General features: G+C 40.4%; 3 protein-coding genes across 4 annotated transcripts; 2 read left to right on the top strand and 1 right to left on the bottom strand.

The window, feature by feature from the left end:
- Positions 1-566: 566 nt before the first annotated feature.
- On the bottom strand, positions 567-9808 carry LOC309690955 (high affinity cGMP-specific 3',5'-cyclic phosphodiesterase 9A). Of its 2 annotated transcripts, none has more exons than XM_082508441.1 (14): positions 9683-9808; positions 8177-8326; positions 8026-8077; positions 7755-7857; positions 7347-7489; positions 7215-7274; positions 5531-5708; positions 3660-3782; positions 3037-3129; positions 2891-2958; positions 2250-2352; positions 2076-2180; positions 1465-1611; positions 567-1078 (listed from the first exon to the last, which is right to left on the bottom strand). In XM_082508441.1, exons 1-14 carry the CDS (start codon positions 9768-9770, stop codon positions 887-889), a joined length of 1605 nt encoding a protein of 534 aa, XP_082364567.1. In that variant the 5' UTR covers positions 9771-9808; the 3' UTR covers positions 567-886. The 2 variants fall into 2 exon arrangements, with proteins under 2 accessions (XP_082364567.1, XP_082364566.1); XM_082508440.1 differs by having other exon boundaries at positions 8165-8326.
- Positions 9809-11440: 1632 nt separating this feature from the next.
- nifk (nucleolar protein interacting with the FHA domain of MKI67) lies at positions 11441-17559 on the top strand. The gene is made up of 6 exons (XM_082507161.1): positions 11441-11682; positions 12275-12403; positions 13129-13237; positions 13345-13556; positions 14307-14369; positions 14721-17559. The coding sequence occupies exons 1-6, from the start codon at positions 11560-11562 to the stop codon at positions 14931-14933; spliced, it is 849 nt and encodes a 282-aa protein (XP_082363287.1). The 5' UTR covers positions 11441-11559; the 3' UTR covers positions 14934-17559.
- A 2075-nt stretch (positions 17560-19634) lies between these two features.
- LOC309691471 (CD276 antigen homolog) lies at positions 19635-22637 on the top strand. Its single transcript, XM_082509119.1, has 5 exons — positions 19635-19940; positions 20129-20491; positions 21302-21595; positions 21699-21796; positions 22001-22637. Exons 1-4 carry the CDS (start codon positions 19901-19903, stop codon positions 21782-21784), a joined length of 783 nt encoding a protein of 260 aa, XP_082365245.1. The 5' UTR covers positions 19635-19900; the 3' UTR covers positions 21785-21796; positions 22001-22637.
- The last annotated feature ends 271 nt before the right edge of the window (positions 22638-22908 follow it).

The raw sequence follows: 22908 nt of genomic DNA on the forward strand, positions 1-22908 counted from the left end.
TTCTGAGCTCTGCAGTATGGTGCCACCTAGTGTCCAGTAATGCATCCTGCACCTGCTGATAATCAGGCATTTGTTTCATTCAAAGTCTCTGTTAAACAACAGCAAAACAAGAGAACCAAACTAAAACTTTGATGTTTTATGGTGTTCTTATTCCAACATGATGACATCAGCCTGTTATAGTAACATTGCAACCACCTACGACTCGAAATATTATTTGATATGGTTTCTTTACCAGCCCATCAGTGTCCCTGATAAGGATAAGCAGATAAGATAATGTATGGTTGGATCATTTGTTGACTTTTTTTTTTTCAAGGTCAACTTTGATCTTGAGCGCTAGCAATGATGGTCAAGGTCAAATGTTTAGCTAACCTGGATATTAACATTTCTGATTGGCTAACACAGTTTTGTGGTTAGGGTCATGTCACTTGCTTGATTGGTTGGTTTGGCATTAAATTATCGTCTTTCAGTTTTCAAGTCTTTAGCACTTTTTAACCCATTTTTTTTTACAGATAGAACAATGACAACAATACACAGTACAGCAAACTCCCTGTGTGTGTTTTATTAACTGCAAACTAGACCAAGAACAACTCAGAGCACACACACCTACACACACACACACAAACAAACAACAGCGGCAGTCATTACAACATAGTGTTTTCATGGGTACTTCAGCACCAGAGTAACAACGCAGTGTTATGATCCTTTACAAATAATGTTTCTTTCATAAAATACATTCTGTGAGAAACAGATTTATTTTAAAATAGACTTCTGTTGAATGTGATGTTATTCTATTCTAGTTACATCAACGCTGCATGCAGAGAAACTACATCACAGGACGTTTAGTCCACCAAATAATCAATATGACAGTGAACTGATATGAAATCATTCATGTTAACTGTGACTCTGGTTCCGAGGTGTCTGGCCCGGCATCCGTCTGGCTGTCTTGTCGGCCTCCCGCTGCCTCCTTGCTCTTGGCTGCATTCTCGCTCTGAGCCCGGTTCTGCTGCTCCGTCTCCAGAGCTTTCTCCATCTCTGTGTAGTAGTCGAGAGCTTTCCGGACGGGATCAATAATGTGTTGCTGCAGAATTATTGCAAAAAAAGTTTAAACTGATTACAATTTACCAAAAAACATGGGTTGAATTTAACCATTTATGAGTTCCTTACTGTAGAAAAAGGCCGGCTGTACTTTAACACTTGCTGAGGACGGGTTTCTGTAAAGTAATTTCCTGTTTTATTTTGTAAATCTTACCCTGTTTACACTGTTCACCATTCACTGTTTACCTGTGCTGCCTTTCACACCAATTAGGGTTTTTTTTTTTGTTTATTTTAGTCTTTTCTTTTCATCTGAGCCACTTATTTAAGATGTTTTGGACACCTTCCTGTGAAAGTCTTCATTAAATTTTGCAAAGATGCTTTCAAAGAAGTACATACAGTACATTTTCTCCATACTTTTGATTTTAATACCTCCAGGCAGGGGAAGAGGTTGGCCAGCTCGATGAAGAGAGGCAGAAGAACAAATCTGATGAAGCCTGTTTGAGATGAAGGTTTGGTAACTTTGTCCCGGTCCATAAAGGGGGTAACGGGAAGGCCCTCCAACTTCTCCACATCACTCTGACAGAACGACAGGAGACAGATTTGACCCACTTAACTTAGTTTACTTCTATTGCTTTATAAGGGGTGTTCAGCTGTGTGGCACACCCTCATTACTGTAAGGCCACGGTGGATTTAACATTTGAATTTAAAAGGTAATATAGTTTAGTTTCTGTAGCTTTAAAAAGTGAAGTTACTCTGCATTTGTTATAATGAACTGCACCAACAAGGTCAGATCATCTGAAAAATAAATTCTCACACAACTTGATAACAGACTGTGTCTATAAAGAACCTCACAGTTTGTCTCTGCCCTTCAAAAATCAGCTGGACCGTCCCTGAATCTCATGGTAGAGCCAAAACATTTAGAGTTCAGGTCACTGTGCTCCAAAACATCCCTCTTTAAGTTACAGATATCTCATCAAAAACAGCATCATATCATATTGTCACTTTGAAATGTCTTGACAAAGTTCAGCAGGAGTCGGTACCTGGTTGAAGAATTCCTGTAAAAGACAATCCAGCCAGGGCTCAGCCACCTCCATGGGCCGGGCCTCGTTGGATATGTCGCTCACTTTGATCAGGATCGTCATTAGCTGCACAAACAACAACAGTAAATAGATGTATACATGCTTCCAAATTTTCACGGTGCTCTGTAGTCTTACCACGTCTCTGTGGTCCTTGTTGGTGAAGTCAAACACTGGAAGGATGGACTTGAACTTGTTGAGAACCTCATTGTGCCTCGACATGTCGGTGGCCAGAATGCATCTGAAACAATCAGTGCTCATTATAAATTCTGTGCTAAGATATCATGATGAACAAGAGCACTCAGAGATCACAACTTCCCCACAGAAGGCAAAGACTACACTAACACATTGATGGGTTTTTTTTGTGTTTTTATTATAAAATACTGATGTCATCTTATGACATCATTGTGACACTGTAGGGTGTTGTATTGACAAAATAAAAAGTGTTTTGCACTGCTCTCTGCGTGCCCTTTCTTATGATATATTACTCAATATGGTTTCTACAAAGTTTTTTCAAGGTCAACTTTGACCTTGGACGTAACAATGAAGGTTAAGGTTAAATGCTTAGCCAAACTAGGTACACATGTCCCTCAAGGTCTAGCATTTTTACACAAAATTAAATCACCTTTAGCTTGGTTTCTACCGGCACACAGAATTTGAACATGATATCTTGAAAATTGTGGATGCTAGACTGCTAACAAACAGACAGACAGGCAGACATATTCCCTCCTTTTGGGGGGAGAAAAATTAAAAACATGACTATTGGAAGATGATCTCACTTGATGATCCCCTCTCGTATCCGTTTGTACTGATCCGTGGACAGATTCCTGAAGATGTTGCTCTCTGTCTATGAAACAAAGACTCTCGGGTCACTGTGGAGTCATCCATGCATGTACGCAGGTTAATGGAGGGTTTTCATTCTTACCCTCTCCAGTATCTCGAAAGCTACAGCACAGTGGTGGTTCTCCAGAGGAGAGATGTCATTGTAGCGCAGAGCGAGTTCAGTCTGAGCGTTTATCTGAAGGACAGTCAGACATGAGATTCTTACCAAAGTTCAAGCCTCAACCTTATTTTGGAAAACTGGAAAATTCAGATGAATAAAACATCACAGAGTGTTGTAACATCATCTGCACTGAAGTCCCAGCAAAACCTGTGTTGGCTGTTCTTCTACAGTGCAAAAGGTGGTAGTTTCGAAATAACTGGTATAAAAGATTTTAAGCGATGAAACTACACAGAATTACATGGACTGGTTCTCAAAGAGTCTCAAAGAGACTTTTCCCTAATCTTAAAGGAGTTTCATTATTATATGAAAGCAGTAAGTGCCATCCATTACATGCAGAAAATTGTTGCCATATCACAGTTTTACATCATCTAGTGAGAAAATGTGTACAAAAATCGCACCGAGCCAAATTTTCAGGTTGAATCAAAATTCTGTTCTCATATTCTGATATGTAGGCCGGGAGTGCTCTAACTCCAACTGGTACAACAAACCACAATGCAGGTCTGAGTTTCAGTACTAGGGAAGCCTAAAAAGTGTGCTTTGTGTACCTGATAGGCATTGTTGTATCCCGTGTGGTCGAGGTCGTGGCAGACTGCAGAGGTCAGCATAATCAGCAGGTCAATGCTGTCCATCTTACTCCTCAGGTCAGTCAGCCAGATCAAACCATACATCTGCTCAGAGGGAAGACAAACAAAGGCAACAACACAAATGGAGAGAATGAAGAAGAAGGATTTACCTGCATTTATTGGTATCACTTTATAATGTCCAATTTTTATTTCAAATTAAAATCTAATTATATTTACCTACAAATACTTAAAGATGGGCACACTAGAATAAGGGGGAACAAGTCCCGTTCTTAGAGGAAACAAGCAAACAATTATACCGTAAGTAAATTTGAAAACTGTGTAATTTCATGATAATTTTGCAGAAATGCCAGGGTGCTAGATAGGAGAGTTCATCCGTTAGTCCAACTTCAGAGAAAGGAGGAACAATGTGATTTTCGTCCTGGTCGTGGAAGACTGGACCAGCTCTTTATTCTCTCAAAGATACTTGAGGGTGCATGGGAGTTTGCCCAACCAGTCTACATGTGTCCTGTAGGAGGTGCTTTGTGAGCATGGGGTGTCTGGCGTATTGCTTCGGGCCATTCGATCCTTATACAACCATTGCAAGAGCTTGGTCCACATAGCTGGCAATAAGTCGGACTCATTCCCAGTGGGTGATGGACTCCGGCACAGCTGCCCTTTGTCACCGATTCTGTTCATAATTTTTATGGACAGAATTTCTAGGTGTAGCCAAGTGGCGGAAGTCTTTCACTTGGGTGGTCTCAGAATCCCATCTCTGCTTTTCGCGGATGATGTGGTTCTGTTGGCTTCAACGGGTGATGGTTCGCACTGGAAAAATTCACAGCTGAGTGTGAAGCAGGGGGAATGAGAATCAGCACCTCCAAATCTCACCTGGAAAATAGTGGAGTGCCAACTCCGAGTTCCTTCCCCAAGTGGAGGAGTTTAAGTATCTCAGGGTCTTGTTCACGAGTGATGGCAGAAGGTAGCGGGAGATCGACTTTCGGATTGGTGCTACAGCTGAAGTGATGCGGACGCTGTACCGGTCCGTTGTGGTAAAGAGAGAGCTGAGTGTAAAAGCGAAGCTCTTGATTTATCGGTCAATCTAAGTCCCTATCCTCATCTATGGTCCCAAGCTGTCCGTAGTGACTGACAGATTGAGATAGCAGATACAAGTGTTGGAAATGGATTTCCTCCGAAGGTTCGCTGGCCTCTCCCTTAGAGATAGGGTGGGAAGTTCAGCCATCTGGGAGGGGCTCAGAGTAGAGCCGCTGCTCCTCCACATTGAAACGAGCCAGTTGAGGTGGTTCGGGCATCTGATAAGGATGCCTCCTGGGTGCCTCCTTGGTGAGGTGTTCCAGGCATGTCCCACCGGGACACACTGGAGAGATTATATCTCTCGGCTGGCCTATGAACGCATTGGTGTTCTCCCAGATAAGCTGGAGGAGGTGGCTGGGGAGAGGGAGGTCTGGGCTTCTCTGCTTAGGCTGCTGCCCTGCAACCTGGCCGCCGTGGATAAGTGGAAGAAGATGGATGGATGGATGGATTTTGCAGAAAAACACAATATTTCTTACATATGCGTAAATATGCTGTACTTTTCGGGGTTTGTGCTATATTTAATAATTTGTAGACCTGTGTGAGCTTTTAGTGATGGAGCCAAAATATGCCTCACAACCTGAAAAGTGCTGTGTACCATTATTACCATGAAACTACACAGTACTTAAAATTACTTTCTTTGTTTCCTAACTAACTTTTTACCCTCTTATTCTAGTGTAACTGCCTTTAAGTATTTGTAGGTAAATTTAACCACAGCGTAATTGGGAATTACGCCCTTAGTTGCAGGCGTTAAACATACTCACCATCTGGGTCACACAGAAGCAGTGTTTAAAGTTGTGGAAAGGGATGTTGTTGTATCTGCGATAGATTTCGAACAGAAACTGCTGCAAGACTTCGGGCTCGATGTTGAAGGTTGGTATAAAGTCTAAATCTGTGTACATGACTTGCAGGAGCACCATAATCTCTGCATCCTCCCACTGCCTGCACATCACCAGAAAAAAAAAATCAATAGCCAACCAGTCAACATTTGTCCTTCCACTCGGATTTCCAGGCTAAATGTGACCTGCCAATTTTCAGCTTAACAAAAAAACCTTGAATGGTGAAATGTTTTCTAATGGACACACAGATAATGTAAAAGACATAAATTTCCCATTGCTACAAAGTCCAAGAATGGATCTTTCAGCACATCTTTCAAGACAAGATTTTGAGGAAAGACAAGCAGACGATAATTATTCAACACAGAAATGCAGAAGCTGTGGAGTCAGCTGAAGTGTTGAGGAAGGAAAGAGGACAATTATTGAACCATTTAGACATATTCAACCCTCTGATGCCAAAGTTGGAATAGTGAGGACCATAACCATCTGTCATGAAATTCTTTTCTTTTAAAAAAAAAGGTGAAAGTCTTGCAAATCCAGAAAGAACAAAAAATGTTATTTTGACTGACACAAACAAAAAAATATTCTAGTGCTGTCAGCGTTAATCTCGCTAAAACGAAATTAACGCCATAACCACATTAACGCGTCAGATCTCTGTTAGCGAGTTCGCCCAGTGCCTGTGGCTGCACACCTCATTAATGCTCGTTAACGCGTTAGCGCCGTCCAGCCACACGCATCAGGGTGATCTGCAATAACTCGCTAACAGAGATTTGCCGCGATTAATGCTGACAGCACTAAAATATTCATAAAAACATCAGTTTTCACTATATTTCTCCAAAATTTAGTGCAGGTATAGCGTTATCACCTTTCTGTTTGCTGGGACCCTGTTCCCACATTTGTTTATCTATCTACTGAACATCTACTTTTGCATTTTTGCTTAAAACTCATGTGTTTTTTTCTTTTCAAACACATGTTGGACTGTGCTCACGAGGAGTGGTTGCACTCCTGTGTTGAGAAACATACGAACACACTGAGGGTTTTAGACTTTTCAGTAAATTTGTTTACAGCAGCAAGAGTGCAGGATCACGTCAGAATTATTCCTGATAATACTGCACTGGCCAACTTGCAGAAAGCACATTTTATCAGGTCTTTAGAGGAATCCTGTAATTTAGCTCCAAGCTTTAGGTGTGTAGGTTGAACTTAACCTCATCGATGCTCCTCTATTGCTGCAGGTTTGCTTTAAAAGCTTTTGGACAAATGAAAAGATAACCGAACCTTAGTGAATGCATGGCGCTCACTTCAAACGAGGTGTGCATATTAAGGCTTTTATAAAGACCTTCTTTTAATTAGCGAGTCCTCATCCAGGCCTATTCATATTGAGATGAGTGTGCGGATCAGAAGAAAAGGCTGAGGGCTTCCATCCTCTTCAGAAACACATCAGATGTGTTTGTTGGGCACGACTGTCATTGGCTGACCGCCTGCCTCACTGTCCACGGAGGAAACAGGTGCGCTCGTTTATTTAGGATCACAAAGACGCATCAGGGTGATGAACACAGATTCAGCAGGTGACATTAAAAGCAATTGGATTCATGCATTTTAAAGCAAAACTTACCAGTTATCAAAGGTTGGCGTCTTCAGGTACTGCCTCACTTCCTCAGATACCTCCAAAGTGCTGCAAAGATTGTGGCATGAGGAGTAAGAATAGCAAATTATTCCAAACATTTTAATGTGAATTTTTACAAACCTCATTTGCAGGAACTTTTCCCGCACATGTTCACACTCTTCCCTGGTTTTACGCAGCGTCCTTTTGTGGTAGAACGGTGAGGGCTTGTGGGTTCCCTCCGAGAGATCTTTGAACAGCCCCAGCCAGCTTAGATGCTCCACACTCTGAAGACAAATGAGCACTGAACACAAACCTACTGGAGCTCACACTACAAATTATTACTGACTTCTTCCTAAGTGATTATTTCCCCAGCCCTGCTGCACTGTGACATCTAATCATAGGGTTCCCCCACCTGCCAAACCCACTTTATCCCCATGTTTGTCTCTAAGTTTTGAATTTAAAAAAACTTCTGGTATTTTTGTTCAGTTATTTGAGGCGGAACAAGCTTAAACAACACAACACTGGATGTGGGAAACTTTGCTGGGATACCTCCAGTTTCTCTCTGAATGAATCCACCTGCTTCTTCATCTCATACACAACTGCAGGCGTCTCGCCAGCCTCGATGAGGATTTTCTTCTCCAGGCCCTGCAGTCTGGGATCAGTGAAGCAACCATTCATGAACTTTTCAGCTGTACGTGTCATGGCTCAGATTCTGGTCTTTAATGCCTGATATGAGACTTTAAAAAGCACACTGATGGTAGCATACCTAAGAGATCTTTACGCATGTTCTCTCCTTTAATACCCAGCCTGCCCCACCTACCTTTTTTCCATGGATGACAGGTCAAATCCTAGTGCACCAGCAAGCTCGGCACCTGAAATGACATAAAAAGATGGAGACTGTCAACAGTTTCCATGTGAACTAGATCACTGCCATTCCCACGATGCCTAATTAAAGATACCTAACAGCTCACTGTTACAGTCGGCAGCCACCACCTCCAGCTTGTAGCACAGGTTGGGGCTGTTGGGTTCAAGGCTCGGAGAAATGTTGATGATGTTGCCTTTAGGGTTGTACAGTTTCAGGATGTCATGGGGTCCGGCCTCGGCGGCAGAGCGGAACAGATCTAGAAAGACCAGCTTGAGGTTTATTTTATAGAATCACTTGAGGAAATCCAGGAACTGTTATTCAAATGAACAGATATATATAACCACGTCCAAATTACTAACCAACTTTGATATGAATCATTTCATTTAGACTTAGATTTTTTGTCTGTTCTGAGCTATTTTGAAAGTTTTCTTGCATTTTGTTTTCTTTAGGTTATTGGTATAATTTTTGTGCTAACACTTATATAATATTTGTAAAGTGCTCAGTATCTAAACAACCCATTATCGTCAAACAACTGTAACAACCAGCAACACCAACAGTCACCAACAACAATCCACACCCAGCAACAATCAGCAACAATCAGCAACAACCACAACCAACAACCACCAATAACAACAATCAGCAACAACAACCAACTATAACAAAAACCAACATCAACAAACAGTTTATCAGAAAAAAGTAAAATCTACTTAAGAGGGGTGATTTACACAAATTTGGTTAGTGTGGTTGTGCTATACTCATACTTGGGTATTCAATATGAACTTCCATAATCATACAATGTATATTAAACTAAAAGAGCTCTATTATTTATATTCATAGCACTTCATCTAATATTAGTTTATAAATGTTTTAATATACCCAGTTCTCAGAGAATTACAGTACTTAGAGGGCTGAGGGGGGTTTTGCCTTAATGTGCCCCATACACCGTAGTGTCTCAGAAACACGAGCAGCCCCGAACATGATTGGGAGGCATTAGGCACTGCAGGAGTCTCTATTATAATTATCAGTCACAAACGCTGAAAAACACGCATCACACATGTAAAGTTTTCTATAAATGACTGCACTGAAATATTAACCAAAAAAAGATGTAAAGGTAAACATTTTTGACAGTGACTCGATTCTGAGCTTCCCACTGCAGAACTGTTTAGAAAAATCTAGCACAAATTAAGTGGAACGAGTGTCTACAACTATGCAGGTACAACGTTCAGATAATTCAATACAGGAAAGTAAACTTCAAAAACTAGTACAGTAGAAGTTAAATGCAGTCATCTAAATTAAGTAAGAACACTGCTTGCAGTTACAGCCCTGTTCTAATGAGTAAAATCTGCAGTATGTAATGTGCGTGGAGACCATGATGCCAAAGGCTGAAGCTGCTGTGAGAGGTGAGGAGCTGTCAGTGGCAGCTGTATTTGCAGCAAAGACTGCTTTGTCTTATGTTGATCCATTTATCAAATTTGCTTTATTGATTTTAGTCACAAAAGAGTATTTCCTGAACTCTAAGCATAAGAATATTCCACTTTAATTCATTTGTCCAAAACAACACGTTAGAATGCATTTGATCATATGAAACATAAACTTCAGCTTCGGCTCCTACCTTTGACGTCCTGAGCCGGACAATCAACCGGGAACTCCGCCTGCTCCGGTCTCCCGTTCACCGTGAAGTAGATTACTTTTGTTTCCATGTCATGAATCTAAACCCACTGACGCTGCTGTGCGCACTGCTGATCTGGCTCTGATGTCTATCTCCTCTTATTATCTTAATGATAAACACTCCACCCCCTCTCCACCTCCTCCTAAGCTCCTCCTCCCCCCCTGCCTTTGGACTCCAACATTTCTCAGAGCAATAGCCAACTGTCTTCACCCGAAATTTAGATTTTTATGACAATTACAAAGGTTATGAGTTGTTTTTTTTTTTTTTTCAAAAAATGATTACAGTAGTGGTTCTCAAATTGCGGGTGACAAATTAAGGGCACAGAGGTGAACATGGTGTTGATTTTTAATACAAATATAATTACAGTTCTACAAGAAAGAGAGAATGGTCTTTATAGAGTCAAACTGAGAATGAGATAACCAATCAGAGTGTTTTTGGCTGATTTTTAAGTGCTGTAGCGAACCTGCTGTTTAGTGCACGTTGTGCCCCTATGCTGTGATGCTGTGTTCATAGGCACATTGCTATGAAAGAGTATTAGGACCATGTTAAGAATTTTATAGAAGGTACAGGAGCCATTGCAGTTGTTTGGTTGAAACAACAACCACAATCTCCCCATTTAGACTTTTATTCTCAAAATACTAATTAAATTTAATGTCGAAATTTCAACTTTAATCCTAATATGGCCATTTTTTTTCTAAATTTGAAAACTTTTATATGTGCTTTTTTTGTTTGTTGTTTAAAATTTGACTTTTATATATTTTTAGTTCATATTTTTGTATTTTTGCTTTTATTCTCCACAGTTTTAAGTTTTCTTTCATTTTAATTTTGATATATTTCATTTTTATGTATTTATTTATTGCATTTGTTTTCAAATTTATTCAATTTTCTTTCCAGTTTTTGCACAAATGTGTTTTTCTTTCCTTGAAATATTTATCTTTTTTGTAATTTAAACTTTAAGACTTTGTACCAAAATGTATGAAATCTTATAAAATAAAATATGATGCCTGCACAATGACTTTTTTCAGTTTTACACATTTTTATATTTCAATTCTTAGGATTGGTGATTGGAGCAGGAATTTTTTATCATAATTAAAATGTTATGAGATGTTTCTTATGAATAGAAATGTAGAGGTTCTCAAACTTAAGTAAAGATGCGCACAGCCAGGTGAGACATAAGAAGTGATAATCACATAAGAAAATGAGATGTTGATTTCCCCTAAATATAGCTTCTACTACTACTACTAATGATAATAATAATAATAATGATAATAATAATAATAATAATAATAATAATAATAACAACAACAATAATAAAAAAGAAGAAGAATTAACTAAAAACAAGATTTAGCCCAAGATTCTGACTTTAACTTAATTTAATTTCAATTCAATTACTTTTTTTTTTAATTTTCCATTTTTTGTTAAATAAACACGATATAAAATGTTAAATTTAAAGGAATATGTTCAAATTAAATGTACCAGGAACATTTTCTAAAACATTCTTAAAGAGGAATAATTTTAATAAGTACCTTTGTTTTGTTTTACTTTCACTTTCCTTTAATTAAAACATTGTTTAATTTTTTTTACTGAGGTTTTATTTTCTTTCTTTTTTGAGCGTACTAACAAACATACCTCCGCACCTGTAGGTGTCGCTGCACAGAGCGCGGAGCTGCAGACGTGACGCGATTCTCCGGCACTCGTTGGTGTTCAGCGCATGTGCAGCCGGATGTGGGTCATTATCAGCAGCAGCATCGTGGTTTATGGACGGCTAAGTGAGTGTTTGTCTCAGTTTATGTGGCGTTTGTAGCTTCCAACAGCGAAAAATGAGTGAAAGTGGCGCCGAAGCGGCTCCTGCTGCGGCCAAAGAGCTGCTGGCGCTGAATCCTGCACAGGAGTCCGACTTCAGAAAGAAGGTTCAGGAGGTGAAGAAGAAGAAATCAGGCAAGGTGGGTGAGACATGTGGCCTTGAAGGAGACCCGATAGTCTGCAGTTATTTTTCTTTTGTTTACTGTCGCTTAGTTTACTCTAAGACTGCCTATGTCTCTCTCTGTAGTCTGTGTTTAACTCTGGTTCAGGCGCCGTGACATCTTTATAGGCTCGTGGTCTTTACTCTGTCAGTCGGCCCACGTGCAGCGTATTTACTCAGGTTTACAGATGTAAGGCAGGCCCATTTAAAAAAAGAAGAAGAAATGACATCCTGTCTCAAGTTATTAAGTTTACGGACTGAGAAGAAGATTAATGTTATTACAGTAAAGAAATAAAGAGAACTGGCCCCAAAGAAACGTGACCAAACTGAATGTAAACTGATTTAAACAAGAAAATCTGTAAATGAGGCGAACATCTGTATGTTTAATATATATAAAGTGTATTTATTTTGTACTTTTATTTTGTAGACGTTTTAAAAGCCGGCCTGGGAAAAATAAATCTTTAAAGTTGTTTTTTCTCATAATTTAGTCTGTGCATTATATTGTATTATAAATCACAGGTGAAGGCCCAGCTCTCTGTGTAATGTGGTGATCTGTCTTTCCCCCATCACAGGCAAACCGTCTGACCCCAGGAGTGATTTACGTCAGCCACCTGCCCCGAAACCTGGTGGAGCCTCAGCTCAAATCTTACTTCGGTCAGTTTGGGAAGATCCTGCGGCTGCGGCTGTCCCGCAGTAAGAAGGTAACCCTGAACATGTGGAAACAGACGTGTGAATGTGTGAGGGGCGATCAGAATCTTCAACTGCATCTCTAAAACTTTCACAGCTATTGCAGCGATGTATCACTTCCTTAAAAACTTCACTTGGAGTCTTTTTATTTTTATTTTTGATAAAACTTTAGAGGGAAATGGTCACTGTGAGGCTGATTATAGATTGTGTGGTTTGAGGCCTCATAGCCAGAACAGAAACTTCCAGATAAAAAATCTCAGGTATAACTCACCAGAAAAGGAGCCCACATGTTGCATCTAAGCAAAAAATGACCTTTGAACTATAACTTGGTAAAAAGTTGCAGGGATTTGTCTCCAGTAACAAAGTAATAAAGCTGACTCCCAACACCTCCGTGTTTAGCAGGAGCAGTCGAGGAACTTCTTGATTGCTATTCTTGAATCCAGCACGCTCTGCAAACATTCCGATTTCTTTATTTTGGTTTAAGTAGTCCAGGCAGGAGCCTGTTTGAAGCTCCACTTCTTAAAATCTGGAGTTTTGGCTGAGACTGAAAATGATCTCAGATGTAAAAGTGGTCTGAGGTCAGATAACTGAGCCTAGAGTACTCTGGTACATTAAGCTTATCACCTGCTCTGCCTGTTATCAGAGTGATAAAACCCATGTGCCAACAAACATCTGGAGGGAATGAAAACATCTGAGAGTCTGTGACTGTCACTTTATTCCTCTCTCTGTTTGTTTGCAGACTGGTAACAGCAAAGGTTACGCTTTCATCGAGTTTGACTGCGATGAAGTGGCGAAGATCGTTGCAGAGACGATGAATAATTACCTGATGGGAGAGAGACTCATCAAATGTGAGTCAAACCTCATCTTTTAGATCCTGATTCACAGGAAGTTTTCCTCTAAGGGTCTTATTTCCTACCTGATGTTTATTTAAATGTATACTTTTTTTTCCTCCCAGGTCAGGTGTTTCCTCCCGAGAAGGTGCACGAGAAGCTGTTTGTCGGCTCGGAGCGAGGGTTCAAAAAGCCGACGTATCCCGCGGTAACGCGTTACAACAAGAAGCACACAGAGGAGGAAATTGCAAAAATGACCGGCAAGCTGCTGCGCAAAGAGTCGAGGCTCCGAAAGAGGATTGCAGCATACGGCATCGAGTACGAATTCCCCGGATTCGTAAGTGTTTACACGCTGGAGCGGAAACATTAAACGGATTTAGGTTTTAAAAACTGGAAATGTGCCGTGACATGGCGGCATATTTAAAGGCGTCTGATTCAAGTAATGGATTTCTTCCAACTAAATTCCAAACAGCGTGCAGCTGTGATCTGTTCAGAAGCTTCAGTTTTTACAAAAAAGAAAAAGGATCTTCAGAGAATTACAGCGATTTGGAATACTGCTGATTCCATATAAATTCAACTGAGTCTGGAAAGACTTTCCCACCTGTCCCCCTCAGAATCATCTGGTTATTTACAGAAACTTTAGATTATTTAATGAAGCCATGCACACTTTTACCCTCATGCTTTCTTTCCAGTCATTCCCTGCAGGAATCTCCCCACTTCAAATGCAAATTCCACAAACTAAACTCAGGGCTGTTTGTAGCTTAATAAAAAGGTTTTCAAAGTATGAAATCCTGTGATGTGCTGCGATTTAAGCCTGCGGGCTGCTGGGACTTGCAGTAGACTCCCTGCACAGTAAACAGTGAAAACTACAATCAGTGTCTTCATACTATTTATTCTGTCTGAGCAACAGTCCAGAAAGTCAAAGCAGATTGTCTTTAACGTCAGGCCTCAGTTACTGTGTGCAGTCAGGACTGTTACACTGTCAGCTCGGCTTGGTCAAAAAAAAGTGAAAATTTTTTTTTTTTTTGAGATTGTTCTTTCCGAGGTCTTATAAACTTCACCTTCACTGCTCTCTGTGCTCTTCCAGGCGGCTCAGGTTCCTAAGAAGAAGTCATCCTCCGATGCCGGGAACGTATCTTCGTGCACTGACGTAAGTCTTGTTGCCATGTTTGGTTTTATGTCGGGCGCAGAGTGAAAATGGCCCCGGGTCTCTCAGTGGTCTGGGGTCAGATAACTGCGCCTAAAGAACTGCGGTGCGTTAAGCTTATCGCGCGTGTCTGATAGTGCCAGCGTGATAAAACCCATGTACCAACATTTAAGCCTCTTACTTAAAATAGATGCATTTAACAACAAAATCTGCAAAAAAAGGATTGATATCATCCAGAGAGACAGAAGAAAGGTGTTGAATTTGATGCCTGAGCTTCATGCTGTACTTCCATGCAGTACTGGTTTTTACCACAAGGTGGAGCAGTGAGTCAGTGTAATTTTTGCTCTTCTTTAGGACAGCACACCTGTCTGCACACCCTCTTTCCTCGAGAGAAGGAAGTCCACGGCGGCGGAAAATGATGCTGATGATGAGATCATCATCAAGATGCCAGCTGTAGACAAAGAGGAAGACTCTGAGGAGGAAGACTCTGAGGAGGAAGAGGAAGAAGGGAGTGACGATGAGGAGGAAGAGGGAAGCGAGGAGGACTCTGAGGAGGAAGCAGAGTGAAAGTCCTGAGTTTTGTTGTGGACTCTGAGAGCAGAGAAACGAACGTCAGGATCCTGAACTGAATCGTTCTGTGTTCAGAAATCGATGGGACATGTTTGTGTGACGGACACCGCTGAAGGCGAGCTGCGGCCGCGCGTGTACGACACACGAGGCTGCGTTTAGATTTTTTTGCTTCGTCTAAAAATGTGTAAACTATAATTCTTCAACAATAAATGTAAATATGGAAGGAAAGCAGGCGGGAAGGTAGATCGCTTCACATTTCAGCCACAGACTGTATTTAAAAGATGGTCGCAACCAAAGGGGCGTCACCTTTGTTGAGGATACCTGCCACCATTTACTTTTCAAATTCTGAAGAGTGTGTGTGTGTGTGTGTGTGTGTGTGTGTGTGTGTGTGTGTGTGTGTGTGTGTGTGTGTGTGTGTGTGTGTGTGTGTGTGTGTGTGTGTGTGTGTTGAATACACTTTAACTGCCGTGTATTCATCAGACCTCTGATAACTGAGGTAATTTTGATCGCAGCGCATCTGTGAATTTATTAAATATTTTCCCAAATAAAATTAAAAGTTTATATTAAAACCAACCAGAGATTTCCGATTTGTTTTATAGCCTCAGATTTTCCAGTGTTGCACTTTTAGACGTCGTCTAAACGCCCGTTCACCCTTACTGGAGATTTGACTCGGTGGAATTCTACATCATAACCACGAACGCCTCTGAAACCCGACCCTGACTAAATGGCATGTCGACAAAGCTCACGCCTCTTGTGATTGGCCTGTTGAGTACCATCACCTCTCCTGTTTCCAGTTATGTTTTTGGGGCAGTTCTTGAATTTAGCCGTCAGAATAAAATTATTGTGTCAGTATAAGGAAAAATAATCATACGGTCAATATAAGGACCCAAATGTCTGCAAATTCATGGTGGGAGATGGCCGAGTCCTTCAGAATGAGCAAAGAAGTGAAAAAACTAGAGGGACAAATTTAAGAGTGAGAACCTAGAGGAAAAAAATACCTGGCTTTTTGATTGTATCAGCTGTCAAATAAAACGGGGGCATAATCTCACCATAAATGCCGCTGCTAACATAGGCTACATTATTGACTCTGCAAAGACTCATTGCAGAAGTCTAAATCAGGTCTCTGATGAACACTTTTTGAGTGAAAGTTGTTGGAAAAAGGTGCGTCTGTGTTTCCTGAAGTCAACGCACGTGGGGTCAACTTGTGTGTGGACTGTTTTATGGACAAAAAGATGTGACAACATGTACAGGCCAGTGTAGAAACATAAAAATGGAGAATCGGGGTGAATCTGCAGTCCCTCCTGTGTAGCCTCATCTCATTTTAGTCAGTTTAAAATTCAAACTTCTGACTGATAGTCTGGCTCTTTAGGAATTGAGCAAGCATCTGATGCAGCAGAATCATCAGATTATTTAAAAACTAAGTCGACTAATGAGGAAGAGCATGCTTGTTAGTGTGCAGAGTGCTTCAGCATTGACAGATTTCTGCTTTTAAAAATGAATGATGTAAGCGTCTGAATAAACAGAGGGGGCAGAGAATAAGCTGTACTGTAGTGAACTTTTAAAAGAGCTTTGGAAAAACACACAAAAAACTAATTTCTCTGTTGAGTAAAATCTGAAGCTCGCACACTTTGCGGTAGTTTCCCGGGAGAAACCAAAGCTGGAGGCAGTGCAGAGAACCTCAGCAGGGGAAACAGGAGTGCTGAGCTGGTGAAGTTTTGAAGACTGAAAGCTGAAAGTTTTTCTCTGAATCGAGGGGACGATGTGACTGCTCCCTCATTGACTAACAACTAATGACAAGCATACGTGTGTTTATCTTTGAACTTTATTTAATTCAGCTTAATAAAGTGTGACTTAATAATGCATATGTCTCTTTTTGAAATGAAGCTGTTGAACTGATTTGTTTTTTAAAGGTGTTAAATGTGTTTAGTCTTTCAATTTAAACTTAAGTCGAAAATTTGCTTTCTTTTTTTATTTTTAAACTGAAAAAAGGGTGTCCCGATAAAACCCTGCAAAACCCCCGCATTATAAATAGAACTTCCCACTTCCTGTTTGACAGATTGGACCTTCGGTGTGGAGCACTTCTCTGTAACAATATGAAAGTTTTGAGTGTGTGGTTAGTTTTTACAGCGAGAAAAAGCTGGCGAGCGGGGAAAATCCTTGCAGGAGAGATCAGAAACTCCACACAATTCGTTTTATTACCAGTAAAAGGGCTGAAAAAAAAATTCCGTACTTCAGCATAAGTAATGTGACGCTCCTGAACTGGCCTCTGTTTACTATTAATTTACAGGAAATCTGAGAAATGCAACTGACTCAGTCTTTGTTTTTTCTGTAAAACATTTCTCTAAACTTTCTATGAGTAACAGCTGTTACACAGTTGTAAGTATGATTTGGTTCCTGAAAAAAATTGCAGCAATCGTTAAGTCCTGTTGGATAAAACTAAACGACGCCACTTGATACTGATGCTCACCCGTAGAGACGATCCATACCAATGCTGGGATTGGTATCAGATCGATAATCTGGCTCTATCCTCCAAGTTCAGCATGTAGCCCACTGAATTGTTTGTTTTTTTTACAAATTAAAAACTGTACTTCAAACATGCACAATAAAAAAATCTCTGAATCTTTTTGCGTTGAAAGTCACATCTTTTAATAATAGCCTACAACACATTTAAACAACAGAAGTTGACCCAAAGACAGGCACGTATACCTTCCTCTTCTCAAAACAAAACCGAAAGGTGTGTTAACTTATTATTGTGGAAAATGAAAGTGATTTGGTGGTAATTGAAATGTGTTCAGAATTTGGTGAACTGAGATTGATCTCTTAAGCTATGAAACACTGCTCTCCCTTACATAAGCTGCCTTTATAGGTTAAAAGTATCAGTATCGGTATTGATATCAGCAATACCTCCCCTGTATTTACCGGGTGTTTTTGACCTTTCAGACGGGGAATGTAGACTATTAAAACATTCCTCTTTCCGAAGAGTTTAGAAGAAGGTCTTGTATAGAGGTTATCCTGCCTGTAAACACAATAGCTCAAAAAGTTTTGAATCAATTCCAACAAAACTTTGCAGGGGTGTAGACCAGCGGTCCCCAACCAGATCGGTTTAATGTCAGACAATATTTTCACAGACCGGCCTTTAAGCTGTCACGGATAAACAACAAAATAAAATGATACGATCAAGACAAAAACTGTGGTGTTTTGTAAATACAATAATAAACGTGAATTCACTGTGTAATTGTGTAACTTTATTAGCAGAGTCCTCCGAAAATGCTGCAACAACATTAAGAGCAACATCCTCCGCTCTGCCCCTTAATGCCCTCTGGTCACTATGGTAATGCGTAAATATTTCTTTCAAAATAAGACGCACAACTACAACATGGGAAAAGATCCAGGGAAACCGAGTTAACGATAAAAACCCTGAAAACCATGAATTTCACACCTGAGCCTCAACTCTCGTGGCCCGGTACCAGTTCGTGACCCGGGGGTTGGGGACCGCTGGGGTAGAGTGCAGTGATGTTAACAGTCTAATAAAATTTGGCCTACATCTACTGAGGTCTTGAAGGTCAGCAGATTGATCTTAATGTCAAAGTGCTCTGTAGACTTAAACCTATGATTCTTCCTGCCTTTGTGTTAGGGAAAATATTCTAAAACACTTCTTCAGTAAAGACTCAGAGAAACACACAGAACTTCTTGCTAGCAAGGGCAGCCTCCAGACTGAGACTCGCGCTGAGCACTGCCCCTGGTCTTTATTTTATACTCCATTGAACGTGTGTACGTGTGTACGTGTGTGTGTGTGTGTGTGTGTGTGTGTGTGTGTGTGTCCTGCTGATCAAAGGGTCATAAAAGGTACATCCTTGGTCAGGAGAAGGGTGAGGAAGTCCAGCAGTTAAAGCACTTAGACTAAAACAAACGTAACTACGTTAATCCTGCCATAAAACAATAAAACCAGGTACAAGCTCTCTCGTTCTCCCAGGACGTGGGGGTGCATTCCTGGGGTGCACGCCAAGCCTGCAGCCTGCTAGAGATCACACACAATTAATTATATGCCTCTAAGTATACATGGTTGAATATTTCCTAATACAAATAACTACATGCAGTATTCTACCATATGCAAACTTATATCACTAAAAGATTATACTGACTACTAAATACAATTTTCCATTGACACTTTGTCTGTATTAACAACATATAGGCACGTAGGGGATGACATACGGGGATTCTAAGTATCTTCCTCTGGAGGTCAACCAGGGTCAAACTTTCATAAAATGTCTATTATCTTTAAAATTATGTCTTTTACAATTCTACTGCCTTTGTTTGTATTGGAAATATTTATGAAATGATGCTGTTATGCCTGGGCTGAGGTAATAAGGTAATAGGCTTCGTCTGGCCACGAAACTGCTTGTCAGTCTTCTATCCCAACAAAAACTATACAGAACGAAGATCAGTGATCACAGGGTGGGTGGAAGACGCGATGAAGCACCTCGTGATAACACCAAAATAAGATAAGATAGAACTTTATTAATCCCTCGGGTGGGTTCCTCTGGGAAATTCGATAATTCGAAAATGTGCAAAGGATGAAAAAAATGACGGGAAACCGTGCAAAGTTGTGCAGTTTATGAAGACGTGCCAAACGTTTTTGTCTAACCTCACACCTCCGTTTAATTGTCTTTGTGACCATTTGACCTTTGACCCTACAAATGTCACATACTCCATTACACATAATACGCATTGCAAAACCTGCATAACTATTAACAAGTCAGCCATATTCTTGTGAATCAGAAATAGCAAAGAACTGTTAGAGACATGCGTCATTACTTTAAAATGGTCATCAAAGCGAATTTAGGGGAAGTCCCGATGACGTCTACCGCATCTCATAAGAGGAAGCGGAAGATGCACCATGCCTGGGCACCACGCGTCTAAAATCAGTTTTGTCATCTCGATTTATAGGAAACATCCTCACAAAAATGGCTATTCTGCTTGGACTTTTTTCTGCTCTCCTGTTTGGTAAGCTTTATATATTTTTATGCAAAGCCTGTGTGTTTACATTAAAGAAACAAAGTCAGCTGGTTTCTGTGGGATTGGGTTTGAAACTCATATTAAACATGGCTGTTTGTTGCATCATTGAAAAGTCCAATACCGGTGTTTGAGACTCATTAACTGCTTTCCTTTTTCTTTTTTTTTTTACATTTTAGTGTCTGAAGCCATATTTGTGTACAATGTCAACTCAACCATCATGGACTCAGCACTCCTGGGATGTAGCGTGCCAGTTAAAACAGACTTGAAAAATCTTCGCTTTTACTGGCAGGATGAAAGGAAGGCTGTTTTGTACTCTTTCAATAAAGGAAAGACAATGTTCACGCATGTAAAAGACCCTTATCTGAACAGGACCGCGGCCTTCACCCAGGAAATGACGAAAGGAAATATTTCAGTCCTAGTCAAGAATTTGACTCTTGGAGATAATGGGAGGATATTTGAAGCTTACGCTGCAGTTTTTAATGGTTCGGAGACAGTGATGCAGACCTCAAAAGTTTGCCATGCAAATTTGTATGTAACAGGTAAGAGAGGAAGTTGGCTTTGCTGATGTTTATGTTTTATGAAGAAGTGAGTATACCAGCGAAATTTCTGAAAAAGGCTTTTTTGAGTTAACACTCAAAGTTCACACTAAATATGCATAAGTTGTTTGGGATTAAAGAGAAGATATGTGAACTCTTTTCTTTTTGTGAATTTCACTTTAGTTAGAGCACATGATTTTAAATCATAATGGATTGCATAACTAAAGACGCAACTTCCCATGTAATTTATTTTTAACTCACTACATGTAAGAGTAAGAGAGAAAAAAATGAGAGATTTAGCTGATTTTGAAATATGTTATTAGCTGTGGAATACAACAGGCTAGCTGTTAGCTTTGGATAAAACTGGGTTTATGGTTAGCTTTAACGATCAGAAGAAATTACTTCTACTGATTTAAAGGTATTAGTGGATGGATATTATTAGCCATGACCATGCAAACTATAGTTGATCACAGAGGGTTTTGGGAGCCGGTTGGGGAATAAACGCTTTTCTCTAGCAACAGATCGGTTGCTAGGGAAAGATTCAGGTCACTGATTGGTCGGTAGGCCTGTGTGACTTTAGCAGTCATTTTCCCAGCAACTACCACCAACCAGTCAGGAATTATTCATTTCCCCTCATGACCAGTCTCGATGTCAGACAAGTTAATGTCATCACGTGTCTGCAAAACCTCAGTAGGTAGAATGATGGTATCAGTTTGATTAATCTAACTCTCACTCGAAACCGAACAAGCATTCTTAAAGATGAAAGGGACTTTTTTTTAAATTGACTTTAACATTCTTCCCCTCTCTCCTCAGTGCCTTACAAGCACCTCAAGCTGGCTGTAAACACTAAAACAATGACTTCAGTGTGCACGCTGCATGGTGTATTTCCAGCTCCTGAGATACGCTGGACCATCCACTACAACCACTCTGAATCCTTGGTTGAGTCGAAGCATGTCCACACTAAGACAGAGCAGGATCCTGAAAACTATTTGTACACCTCTAGCAGCACTCTCCACATCCCTGCAGATCATTACCGAGCCATTACCTGTCTGTGCCACAACCCCACTTCAAATACGACTCTGAACGCCACTTATACTTTAAGCAAAGGTAGGTTAAAAGTTCATAATGCCCTGTTTTCAACATGTTGAGTCAGAAAACAGGAAACAGGAAGAGCTTTGTGGATACAGACTGTGTCTTTCTGCTTCTCCAGGTGCAGCAGTGTGGAGTTTACCTGGCCGGACTGCAGGTCTCATAGTGGCTGCTGCAGTTCTTCTAACAGCTCTGCAGGAGCTGTAGTTCACACATGATGTGAGTTGATCGACAGAAGAAGCTTTTTTCAGGTTTATATATGTTTAAAGGACGTGTATGTGTTTCTGTCTCTTGTGTATGTGACACAGCAACATCTTAGTGCCTTTACATTTTGAATACAGGTATTAGAAATAGATTAATCTGTGTATTTTGTCCACCTGAAGATAGAAAAATCTGTTAATTTATTTTCTGTTCCTTTCTCAGGGCCTGGTTTTGGTGGTGGACGACTTCAGCTGGTCTAGGATATTCAAAGTACACCAAAGTTTGTGTGACTTTTGATGTATTTATAAGTGTATTTATGCCACACTACTCCAGTCTTATTGCAAGCCCAAATCAGAGACTTTTGAAAATGCTGCTTATCCAGTTTCAGTCTGGCCTGGATGGGAAAACACAGACTGAGTTTCATGAATCAGAAAAATGAAACCAAAAGATCACACCTAGGATCAGGTTCCCTGTGTGGTTTCATCCATTTCGTGTCAGTAGTTACTTCAGGATTTCATAAAAGGAACAATTGCGCACACATGTGGGTCAAAAACCTCGAGGTGGATAATAATAGTCCTGCTAGTTTTGTGTTCAGTGAAGGGAGTGCGGGCAGAAGATGAAAGGAGTAGAGATTGTGAAGGTGGATGAGTTTAAATGTTTGGGCTCGACCTTCCAAATAGACAGAGCAGATGAGACGTGAAGAAAAGAAACAGAGGAAGACCTCGGAGATTCATGGATGTAGTGAAGGACTGGTGATGGGGGAGGGTGCTGGGAGTGATCTGTTTTGAAAAGCAGCAGAAATCTCCTTTTAAACTTGTTTGGTTTTTTTAGCACTATGATTGTGAAGCACTTTGTTATATTTATCTATATGAATAAAATGTTATTTTACTTATGCTTCTGTTTCTTATTTTACAGTTTTGCCATTAAAGTTTAAAGGTTTTTTAGTTCTTCCTGATATTTCCTGGTGGTTCCTGTAAAGTTTTGGAAATCCATTCAGATTATGCTGATGGCATAGTGAACTACACTCACCAGCCTTATTGTGATTGGCTCATAACTTTGTGGCAAGATGTAAACATAATGGTCTCCCCCTGCAACCCATAATAATGGCAGAGGAGAGCGCTGGACTGCAA

This window comes from Aulonocara stuartgranti (assembly GCF_965226115.1).
Source record: "Aulonocara stuartgranti genome assembly, chromosome: 16".
NCBI classification, from domain to species: Eukaryota; Metazoa; Chordata; class Actinopteri; order Cichliformes; family Cichlidae; genus Aulonocara; species Aulonocara stuartgranti.